Source organism: Eptatretus burgeri, chromosome 1 (genome assembly GCF_056783735.1).
Source record: "Eptatretus burgeri isolate ZD-2024b chromosome 1, Ebu_testis_v1, whole genome shotgun sequence".
NCBI lineage: Eukaryota > Metazoa > Chordata > Myxini > Myxiniformes > Myxinidae > Eptatretus > Eptatretus burgeri.
The window spans coordinates 145,705,432-145,718,055 of NC_140961.1; the positions used below are offsets into that span (position 1 = coordinate 145,705,432).

Here is a 12,624-nt window from a genome sequence, read left to right on the forward strand (position 1 = left end):
GGAGAATGTGCTGGGATATATTTAATCAAATTATTCATCCACGTTGTACTTAGTCCGAAATGGGGGCTTATGGTTTGGATCTCGTTTGTCTGTGCATCCGTCCACAGCCATATCTCAGACATGATTGGACCGATTTTGTTTGAACTTTGCAAAAAGACAAAAAAAAAAAATGTTGGTATACATAAGCACATCATTTTATTTTGCAATTCGATCAAATATGACCCACTGGAGGCCATTTTAGTTGTGAAACCCCGATGTTTAACACATCTTCAACCATTTATCGGACATGCCTTTTCCGATCTTGTTCAAACTTGCAAGCAGATAAAATGAATGATGACTTACATATGCACGTCATTTTTGTTTTGAGATCAGCTCCAAGATATGCGAATGGCAGCCATCTAGTTACTTAAACATGTCCCAAACCATTTCTTGGACATGCCAGGTCAGGTATGGGAGAATAATCTTGAGCCGAAGCTCGATTATTCTGTTGAGGTTGATTACCACATTTGCACATAAGGGAAAGACCTGTTTCTTGAGCGACACATGGGCAACAGTTTAATTTTCTTTGCATTGAAGTTTACCTGCCAGTCATGCCCCCACTTCAACACATTCTACAAATCATTGTCCAGCGAAACTCCAACCTCATAGGGAGTAGTGTTGAATGAATCAGCAGTTGTACAGTAAAGTGAGGAGTCATCAGCATACATGGCTAGTTTAGCCAAAATGTCATCAGGCAAATCATTGATATATACAAGGAAAAGAGTGGCACCAAGGACAACCCTGTGAAACACCAGATTTCATGGAGCAAGTAGGACAAGATTGACCCTCGATTACTACCTTCATCTTACAATCTGTAAGGAAAGCCAAAATGATTGAATTAATCACACCAGAAACAGCACTCAAACGAATCTTGTGGAGCAGACCCTTGTGCCACACTTTATCAGTGGATTTTGAGATACAAAGCAACTAATGAAGCTTCACCTTTGAGCTCCAAAGCCCTGTTGAGATGATCTGTAATTAAAGACAGAAGAAAGCCAGACGCAGGGATTGAGAAGTTCATTGTCCTCCAGATGGATGAGTAGTTAATTGATGAAGCATTCAAATACCTTTCTTATTACAGGAAGCAGGCTGATGGGGCAATAGTTGCTTGGCTCAGAAATCTCACCAGCACCGTTGAAAAGGGGACAATGGAAGCCACTTTCCACGATGAAGGAAACACCAAAGCAGACAAATGCAGGTTGTATAGCTTGGAAAGAATATATGACAGTTCAGGACAACACATCTTCAATCACAGGGATTCCATCAGGACCATTCACGTTTGAGGCATCTCGAGTAAGAATAATTCTGGCAACCTTCTTTGGAGTTATAAATGGAACAAGAATATTGGAGTCTGTATGAGATGGAAATCAGGAAGAGGGTGTCCCTGATCATTAATGGTAGAATCAGAAACAAAGCAATTTGAAAAGAGGTTATCCTTATCCAGAGATGAAGTAACAATCTCAGGTCCATGAAAGAGAGGAGGTACGCAAGATTTATTGCGGTTGAGTACATTGTTTGCAATCTGCCAAAAGTCCCGAGAGCCAAGAGGCTGAGTCGCAATGGAATCGGCTCCAGAAGATCCATATTACTGCATAGCATCCTCAAGTATTCTCAGGAAAGGCTAGATCAGATCTGTGACTTGCTGTAGGTGTCATGTAAATCTCTACTAATCTGTTTCATAGTCGCGTTGTCGATGGCAAAACACCCCCCCCCACCCCCTTCCCCCCCACAACCAAGCTTCCTGCTGAGCATGGTGAATGGATATGGACACCCAGCAGGATTGAAAACAAAACCTGTCAAAGGGCAGAAGAGCCCCTTGTGAGCCAACAGCTATCCATATCTGGTGCCAAACTGTGTCTGCAGATGTCCTCCTGCAGTTAGGTACCTTTACCTAGAAGGTTGGTGGCAGGATTTGCACCCCGACCACTGTAAAACACTTCATTCCACAAAACAGACAAAAAAAAACCAAAAGTAAAAGTGAAAACACACTCCATGGCAGTACTTCCTGAGCAGCTGCCCTTCACATGGCAGCTCACCAGATGATGGGATTTGGGCAAAGCTTTCAGGATCTGTATTCTTTAATTATAGGAGGAAAAACGTAGGATAACCTTCCTGGGTTAGATTAAGTTGGTGTGTGTCAGGGTGTTGCTGAGGTGTCACCTCCCAGACGGCTGTCTCTTCTGGTTAACCTTTGGTGGTCCATTCAGGTTGTTGCCTGGAATGTCCTATCACGAAGAGAGGATGCTCACCTGTCTTTGCTATCATCTGAGCTCCAGCATTTCAACATCAGTGTTGCAGCACTCTGAGATTAAGAGACCACATATCGGTGAGGTCATGGCGGGAGGTTACATCGACTATTGCTCTGGTCGTTCTGATGGTTACAAAAACCCAAGAGGTTGTCGTTGCTGTGTCCAACAAGCTGACTCCCATGATAATTGAGGAAACACTGGTCAATGAGCACATTATAAGACTAAGGATTCGTCACTCATTGCGTGTCATTTCCCTGATCTCTGTATCTGCTCCGACTGAGGCAAGTGATCTGACTGTGCGGGAGGCATTCTATGTCATGCTCGAGTGTGGATGATCATTGCCCCAGGTGAGATATTCTTCTATTCTTGGGAGATTTCACTGTGTCAACTGGCAATGAGAAGCCTGGTGTTGGTGTCGTGGTTATGGTGGTGGATTGGGATCCTAATGTCCTGAGTTCGAGCCCTGAATTAAGACCAGGGGGTTGACTCAGCCTGTCATCCTTCCGAGCTCGGCGATATGAGCACCAGTATACTGGTAATAGGGGCACTGCGTCAGCGGTATAGCCATGCTCCTAAGCAATGAAGCAACCCACAGCCAAAAAGGCAGCACACAATGGGAACTGACTGATAGGGATGGTTATGAGTCATGCTTTTGTCCCTATGGGTCTGTAAATGTGAACCAGAATAGCACTAAGTTCCTTGACTTTGCAAGAAGTTGTGAACTTAGGGTGGCTGTTTCTTGGTTTCAGCACCCACAGACTCATCGGTGGATTTGCTATTCCAAAGCTGTTGGTGTGGCAAAAGAGATTGGCCAGGTGCTCTAGTTGGGCACAGGAGGAGAATTAAGAACTGCAGGTTCTGCGGAGTGCTCAGTTCCTGGATACTGACCACAGGCTTGCTTTAGCAACTCTGAAGTTGCAGCTAAAATCCAGGGGAATGTTACCATCCCAGACTTGAGTGGATTTTGGCATGCTCAGGGATAAGAGAGTATCTGAAGAGTTTGCGAACAGGTTGAGTGGGTATTGGGGGGTCTGGGTGTTTTGCGGAATCGTGAACTGTGGAGTGCCTTCAAGACTCCCATCCTTCTTGTTGCTGGTGTAAGTCTAAAAAAACATCATAAGGCGAAGAAGAAGTTTGTCTCCCAAGGGACACTGCATACCATTGACCAAAGTTGCAGGATCAGGCTTATTGGCAGAGCTGAGCTGTTCAGGGAGTTGAGGCCTAAAACTGTATGTGTGCTGAGGTTGGATAAGGAGGCCTGTGTGTGAGGAATCTGTGGAGGGGTAGAGCATCACCTGTGGTCAAGTAATTCTCATCCTGCTCACAGAGGAATTCATGCATTGCATTCCTCCAAGCCCATCCTACGATGTTCTGCGGTTGGAGTGGAGGGTGTTTGGCTCTTGACAGAGGAGTCCGAATTGAAGGCCTGCTGGGCCTCTTTCTTTTAGTGGCTGTACCAGGGTGACCCAATCAGCTGTTGAGTTGGACATCAGTTGTATAACTATCCCTCTTGCTTACCCTCCAATCAACTGGGTACCACCTTATTTTGTGAAAACACAGGGTGCGGATGACCCAGTTGAAAGGGGGGGGGGGGGTAAAGCTCCTGGGATCTGTAGCATCCATGATGAGCTTATCAAGGTTGGTGGAAATGCTGAACTTGTGTCATTGAATGCAGTTGTGTGCTTTGTGTGGAAAAATGGCATCATCCCAACTGACTGGAAGAGGTGCCTTGTGGTCCCGCTCTGGAAAGGGAAGGGTGATCGCCAGGACTGCAACAGCTACTGAGAGGTGACGCTGCTCTCAAGTCCAGGCAAGGTCCTTGCTTGGATAATTCTTCATGGGTTTCTCCACAATCTGCTTGAGCACCAGTTCCCTGGAAAGTCAGGCTTCACATGACAGAGGTTGAAGATTGAACGTATCCTTGCTCTTCGGGTCCTCAACACATGCCGATGAGAATTTTGGCAGTGACTGCTTGCAGCCTATGTTGATCGCTACAAAGCTGTCGATTCATTGAATCGGGATGTCCTCTGGAGGATTCTCTGTCTTCGCGGGGTGCCAATAAAACTGTTCAATCTGATATCTGATCGATATTCTGGTACTTAGAGTGCTGTGAGGTGTAGTGGTTCCATAACTGATTTATATCCAGATGCTACTGGAGTTTACAAGGGGTGTGTATTACCCCCAACACTTTTCACTGCTTGTATGGACTGAATTCTAGGAAGAAGGTCAGAGAGATCAAGTTGTAGTGCATCGTTTGGGAATGTCAAGACCTCTGACCTTGATTTTGCATATCATTCAGTCGTCTTGCAGAGTTGTTTGATATCCTTATTGGGGCTCTCAAGGCACTGAATGAGGAGTTAAAGCCACTGGGATTATGGATTTCATGGGTCAAAACTAAGATCCAGGCTTTCAATGACAACTTGGATGCTGCTATCTGGTCTGTACCAGTTTGTGGTCAGGATGTTGAGGTCACAGAGAGACTCACTTACCTTGGCATTGATTTTCATGTCTCTGCATATTGTGAGCCATAGGTCAATAGACGTCTCAGTCGGACCTGGGGAGTCATGAATTCACTGAACCACGGTATGTGGTGCTGTTGGTACCCATGCAGGGGGATGAAAGTCGAAAATCTTTATGCCCTTGGTGCTTCCAGTCTGCTCTTCAGACGTGACACATGGACTCTGATCAGGGATCTGAGACAGAGACTTAACTCCTTCAGTACTAGTTCTCTTCGGAGAATCCTTGGCTATCGCTGGTCAGACTTTTTGTCGAATGAGCGGTTGCTGAGAGAGAATCAGATGAGATTAGTTAGCTGTATAATCTGTGAGTGTCGGCTGCGTTGTGCGGTCATGTGGCTCGGTTTCCTGATGCTGATACTCCGCACCAGATTCCTCAGCGAGGGAGCCTCATGCGCGGAGGGTGCCAACTGGCTGACCACATGCCTCGTGGTTGCAGCAGGTTCATCTTCATCTCATGGAGATGGGAATGGGCCACTTATCTGCCTGGGGGATGGCCAGATGGGAGCCCTTGGAGTACCGGCGGAGAGTGGGCCCAGCGCCGCGCTGCTCTGACGCATACTCCCATACCGACCTGATCCTCAAGAACTCTTTTACAGAGGTTACTTGCTTTGCAGAACAGACATTTGGGCTCCAGAGATCCTTGTACATGATATTGTTGAAAATAGTTGTTGTAATGAGCAATTACTGACGCACAAGCTCGAGTGAACCATGGTTGTGAATGTACCTTCACTTCACAGATATGTGAGGGAATGTAAATGTCCATACCAGCGCAAATCCATTGGGATATTTCCTCGGCAGCCATATTTACCACCAAGACTAAAAGATGAGTTCCCTGGCACATCTGCAACAAATTAATGAAATGAAACAAGAGAGGAGAGGAGGGCGAACAATACAGTAAGAAGAGATATGTTGTTGAATGCAGGAGAGCTATGCGGAAACAGATAAATTTGTGAGAGCCACTTTGAAGAGAATTTTCACGAGCTGAGGCAGAGAGTCCTTAACATTGATACCAAGACCATGAGAAGAAGGGCGGTAAGGTCGTTGAAAAATGTAACCAGGAAAGTTGAAATAAATGGAGTAGATACCACTATCCAACCAACACTCAGAGGCAGCAGGTTCGGTGAGTTAAGCTGAACAAAACATTGCACAGCAGAAAAGTTGGAGGGAAAGCTCCTGACATTGGAGAAACAAATATTAAAAGGAGTTGAGCATCACTGAGCATAGGCTGGTGGATTGGCATGTGCAGGTGGAGATCTGTTATTCTTAGATTACAAAACCAAAATCATCTATCTATAATTCCAGCAATGTGTGTGTGTGTGTGTGTGTGTGTGTGTGTGTGTGTGTGTGTGTGTGTGTGTGTGTGTGTGTGTGTGTGTCTGTGTCTGTGTCTGTGTCTGTGTGTGTGTGTGTGTGTGTGTGTGTGTGTGTGTGTGTGTGTGTGTGTGTGTGTGTGTGTGTGTGTGTGTGTGTGTGTGTGTGACCGCTGTTTCTCGACAACCACTGGTCCGATCTGTTTGAAACTTGCCAGATATATTGCTGGGGACCTGAGGATGTGCCTTTTCAAGGTTTGATATGAATCGGACAAGTGGTTCCCAAATTATGGCCATTTATTTACCAAACCAATGACAAGACACGTTGTTGCGTGGGCATGGCCGATGGGGGAAGGGAAGCTCAGCCGCGTTCCCCATTACAGGTTACAATGTACGGGCTTCCAGAGAGTGATGACTTCGTGTATTCTAATAATTTCTCGATTTCTTTTGTGCAATTATAGATAAACACAATGCCCCAAGTTATGATCGTTTTCATATTAGACGGTGCATAAATTTCGGTAACATCAGAGTGAGCTGGTGTGCCAGGAAGTAAATTTCGAACCAGGAAGTAAATTTTTTTTGTTCCTCTCTTCTCTTCTCTTTTTGTTTTTCTTTGTGACTACATTGCGAAAAGGCAAAATACGTTGGCGATAATTGAATAATTGGCCATTAAAACTAAATTGCGAATAATCATAACTGCGATATGCGAACTTCCGGGCAACGCAGGTACTGGCACGCGAGAGCGAAGAAACGGCCTGTGTGGTTGTTGTTTCTTGCTCGCGGTTTGAATATTTATTTATTTAATTTATTATTATGATTATTATTATTTTTTACAGGCACGTACTCGCAGTAATAAAACACATAAAACATTGAAAAGTGGAAAACAAGCCGAACGAAGAAGAAGAATACTAGTCCGGCAGGTATGGGAATGGATTGTGCCTTTGATGATACAAGCATGAGCTTTGGCACACTGTTGGAGCATGCCCTAAGGAAGATATTTAGTGATAGGGCCATCACAGATTTGTCCTGTTGTTAAAATGGTGGACATTTTTGAGAATGGCCACCACTGGTTGTTATTTTACCAGTCGCTCAGGTTCTAGACCAGCTAGGATATTGATTCTGGTGGCTAATCGTACATTTTCAAGGATGAGGAATGCAGTGGTACTATTTACAACATGCGAGCTTTGACCTGCAGCCAAAATAGCCACCACCGGTTGTTATTTTACCAGTCGCTCAGGTTCTAGACGACCTAGGATATTGATTCTGGTGACTAATCATACATTTTCAAGGATGACGAATGCAGTGGTACAATTTACAACATGCTGTCTTTGTTATGTGGCCAAAATGGCGGCAATTTTTCAAAATGGCCACCACCGGTTGTTATTTTACCAGTCGCTCAGGTTCGAGATGACCTAGGATATTGATTCTGGTGGATGAGGATGAGGAATGGATGAGGAATGCAGTGGTACTACTTACAACATGCTATAATTGCTCTAACAACTACCTATCTACATATATGTAGCTTTCAGGGAAATGAATAATAGTAAAATTATAAATGCATTTAATATTGGTGGAGTTATATATGTACATGTTTTGAAACTGTGACATATTCATGTGAGAACAATGCAGTCTTCACAATGTTTCCTTTATAATATTTGGTAGTTTATTTATATGAGCACACAGTTCATGAGATTATGCTGAATCTTGCAAATCAATGGTGCATGCCCCATTGTTGTTTGACATGTTAGTGGTGAGGGCAAGTCTACGACAGTCCTTCCATTATTAACCTGGTAAGGCCTTCCATGGTAATATTACAGGTTTTCAATGAAATGTGATGTTAGTTTCGAGAACAGAGTCCACCACAGTGGCAAAGGGCAGTGCACTGAAGTGCTGCCTTGACACATTTGCACTGTCCTCTGCACCCTATTTTGCATCCAAAGTGTATGAGTTCTCGACAGGCCTGGGTTGCTTCTGGCAGTGTGGTCCAGTGAACTTCCCATCCACCTGTGTCCTCCTTCTTCCACCCCCAGTCACCTGGGGATGGGAGTTCCAGGACTGCAACTATCATCTGTCCCCAGCAGTGACCAGCTTGGTAGGCAGCCCTCTTTGTGTGCTGAATCAGTGCTGCTTCTGTTGGAGGGAGTTCTTCAATGTCTCTACCTTTCTGGGTGAACAGCTGATTGCCTGCAGTTTGAGAGCACACTCCCTCACACGAATGTCAAGTTTGAATGTTGATGCATTACGCAAAGAATCTCTTGCTGCAGATTTGCCAAAGAAGAAGCATGTCTCTGTTGAATGAGTTTCACATTCAATGCTCTGACCGGTGAACTTGTGGGTTTCTGGGTCATCATCATGGTGTGTTTTCCTCTTTTCAGCCCTCTGAAGTTTTGTTTTATTTTACTGAAGTCTGCAGGAGTCATGCCATTTGGCTTTGTGAACCCGGAATGCTGCCTCGATGCCCTGACCCTCATCCAGTTGTGACAGTTTTAGTGTTCTTGGCAGGCAACTGATCTTGTCGAATGCTACAAGATGCTCAGCTATGGTCCTGTATCCTGCCCCATCTGTGCCACATGCTGAATTATATGGACATGTCAGCATCTCGTATGTGTCTTCCTGACACAGAACACATTTGTTCCAGTCTGTTGTTGGGAACTGTTTACCTGATGAGCTGGGCTCATCAGGGTCCACCACCTTGTATAGTTTGACCATTGTCCCTATGCACTATGCTACTTTAGAACAGTTTTTACAAGTTATAATATGAGAAGAGTATGTACTAGTTATACCACCACCTCTCTATCATTAGCTGAAATCTCCAGGAAAATATGTTGGCTGCCACCACAGTCACATTCCAGGTCAACTGAAAGCATACAGATATACATGCAGATTAGGCATTGTTACTAGGTGTACACAAGTACACAAAAGCTGTACTAACAACATAGATCATCATTGTGACGTTATTATGATGTTCTGTGTAAACATGCAGCAAAATATATGAATATACATAAACATAATTATGAGGTCAGCACACAACTCATGGGCTGATTCTGAAATTCCGGAAAATGTGCATAACTCCGCTAATATTTGATGGTTTTACTATTATTCAATTCCCTGAATGCTAGATATATGTAGTTTGGTAGTTGCTCGCATGTTATGAATAGTACACCTGCATTCCTCATCCTTGAAAATGTACGATTAGCCACCACAATCAATATCCAAGCTGGTCTAGAACCTGAGCTACTGGTAAAATAACAACCGGTGGTGGCAATTTTGGCCACAGGACAATTCTGCGATGGCCCAATTGCTAAATATCTTCTTTAGGGTATGATCTAAGAGTGTGCCAAAGTTCATGCTTTTATCATCAAAGGCACAATTCCCCCAAATATTTCACTTATCTGCCGGACTATACATCAAAGTTACCCAAACAATTTCACAAGCCAGTCCAAGACACTCAGTTGGATCGCACAAACTAATGCACACAGATTGTTGCAACAATGCCATTCTGAGAGCCTCAGGAATGCAACCGAAAATGACTGAATGGAACACCCACATGCATGTCCATGGAGGTACAACCACTTCCACATTTTACACCTGTTGATTGATCAGCCTCTCAAAACATTATCAGAGTTTGGGATCCTGCACTACAAGGTGGCCATAACCTGTGACATGTTTATTTCTGGTACCTTTCAGAGAGACAGCATTCATAAGATGCCACAGGGGGTCCTTAACAAGAAAGATGCAGAATAACTGAGACAGAAGAAGAAAAGGATGAAAAATAAAACTGGCTGGGGCCATTCACCTCTTCCTGAAACAAGGGAATCCCTTTTCACAGGACCAATGTGAAGGTGGGGGTGAATCAGCCAGGCAGAGAAAAAAAATCCTATCCCCAAAGATGTGACTACTCGAGTTTGGCTCCGACCCATTGACCTGCCTGGTTCGGTAAGACCTACCAGGAGCAAAGCTCCTGTCAGTGTAGCTCTCCGGGTCAGAGGAGAATGCAAGCTTCCCCACAACGATCAAAGTGGTCGTCACAATTGGGAAATAACAGTCGCAGTCCTTTGATTCAATATGGCAAGGTCCTACACTGTGCTCACCCACTAACGTTAGCACCTGCTGCTGCAATTTCACATTCTCAACTGTGTTTTGGTCTTTTGTAGCAGCTTGAATGCCATGCTGTTTTCTTTCTCTTTCTCTCGGAAAATCCATTTTCTTGTTGAACGAGTTTTTGCTCGCTTGGAAACTTGGTATTTTACCAGGCACTTTCTCAGTTTAGACTTGGCCTTTTATGTTCCCCCTTGCCCAAAGGATCGAAACACAAGGGGCTGATGTGACTAAATAAAATTTAGCAGACCCCGTGTATATAACGCCCTCCGTAAAATTCCACCTTTCTTCGCAACTCAGCAAGGTGAAATAGATTGTCCAAGGCAGTCCAAATTGTTGTGCATGAGGTATTTGTTTATTTGCTATCATAAAATATATGACCTCAGTTGTTGCATTGTAGTATTGTTGGCAGCACTCTTGCCTTCTCAACATCATGCCAATTATTAAACCTGACTTGCTGTAAAATTAATTATATCATGAGCACCAGTCATGGCCATCCCCATTGTCATTCTGGGGGAAAATAATGTCTTAAATGAGAGTGAACCATCTTCTGTGGTGGCTTGCTGACCACTTCTCTCTGACATGCCTGATACAGGTATTGCCAAACTTGTACATAAGAATGTCGTCACGCCTACTTTTTGCACACAGGTACGAAACTTTGGGGGAGGACGATTTTTCCAAAATTTATTGCAATAAAGAATGAGGATGAGGTTGCAAAACAAGAAGGGAGAAATAATATCATTGTAGATTGGCATTGCCCTCCTGGGCAGATCGACTGTTCTTGACTCGGTCTTCTTCATGTTGTGCTCGTACAGCTAGCACTCTCCACAGTGCCCATTGATGTTTTTTTGAGCTCTCATATTTCCCTCTGGTAGTCCCCCCACCTTACCCCCCTTCCCCCTACCCCCCACTCCGCAATTCGTTTTTATGCCTCTGCTGATGAACTCGCCAGAGGCATTATGTTTTCGGGTTGTCCTTCTGTCCATGCTAATTTTTTGTGTTTTCTCAGCAACCACAACAGCAAAAAATTCACGATGGATGCAACTACTCATGTAGATGGTTGTTGATAAATATGACGTCAAAGGTCATATAGTGAAGCAGTCATGTTTTAAAAAGGAAAAAAAATGGACATCTGCATCTCCGAAATTGCTACATTAAAAAAATATATATTGAAACTTGGCATATGTGAAGTACTCCCAATGGGAAACAATTGTGATTTTTGACGTTATCAATTGTGGCTTCATTATGACGTCATAAATTCAAACGTCGAATGGTTTGTCTGATCAGTATGAAAATTTGAGGGTCATCTAGGACGAAGTTATATGGAGGAAAAGAAAATTGATGACGTAATCGATCACATGGTTTGACAGCCATATTGTTAACACAAAAACATTCAAAGATCTTCTCCGAAATGGAGAAACTGATTGAGGCGAAATTTTACAGCTCTGCTCACCTATCCATGCGGAACAAAAAGTTGTCCATCTATGATGTCATTGGTCACATGTTTTAGCAGCGTGGAGTTTTTGAACAACAACCTTTAAAGATCCGCCTCTCCAGAACGGCTTCATATATCAAGAAGAAACTTCACCCAGATGCTCGTCAAGTCTTGGGGGATATCAGGGTGCTCATGAATAATTTATAGGTCACATGGTCTGGCAGCCAAATTCCATCCATTGCGACCATGCTCTGTGCTGAGTATTGGTGCTGCCTAAGCAGTCTCCTTGGCGATTGGACACAATCCTGGATGGGTCGCCACTCCGACACAGTATACCAGCGTCTTGGCACTCATTTTGCCGACCGCAGAAGGATGACAGGCAGAGTTCACCACACCTGGTATTAATTCAACAGCCGAGTGGGGTTTGAACTCAGGATCATAGGATCGCAAGCTCACCACCCTAACCATGAAGCCAATTCTAGGCATAGCCACATGAGATTGAATAAAAATCTTTCTCTTGAACTGCTTCATTAATCGAAGTGAAACATCACAATTATGGTCTAGTCGTCATGGGGAATATGTGTTTTAAATTTCATCCTGATAGGAGGACGCATGGTCTTGCAGGCAGAATTATTTACTATTTTGAATCTGGGTTCAGGAATTTAAATCAAACTTGGGACACGTGTGTATAATGATGTAATGATGTGGGTGGAGGCATATATTTGGCGACGTTGTGATGTCGAAGAGTGCCATTCTATTTTATTTTTTTTTGTCTTTCTCATCTGATTGGAATGCTTTGAGTGAAACGTGTTAGTAATATAAAAATTGTCTTTTATTTCCGCAGAAGGGCAACCCCGAAGAATGCAAAAACAGCTGGAATTCTCATGATGTTTTGTATGTTTTTTGGTTGTATTATTGGTGCTTCAATCTCTTTCCTCATTCGTTGGATTATCTGACATCACAGCTGAACTTCA

General features: G+C 43.8%; 1 protein-coding gene across 2 annotated transcripts in view; it reads left to right on the forward strand.

Moving 5' to 3' along the window:
• Window positions 1-12,624, forward strand: part of LOC147035690 (equilibrative nucleoside transporter 1-like) — a 251,380-nt gene that overhangs the window by 238,429 nt on the left and 327 nt on the right. For both annotated transcript variants that reach the window (XM_085846842.1, XM_085846852.1), the window contains one exon: window positions 12,495-12,624. This exon is cut by the window's right edge and continues 327 nt beyond it. In XM_085846842.1, the coding sequence (XP_085702968.1) occupies window positions 12,495-12,606 (112 nt within the window). In that variant the 3' untranslated portion in view covers window positions 12,607-12,624. The remainder of the gene's footprint in view (window positions 1-12,494) is intronic.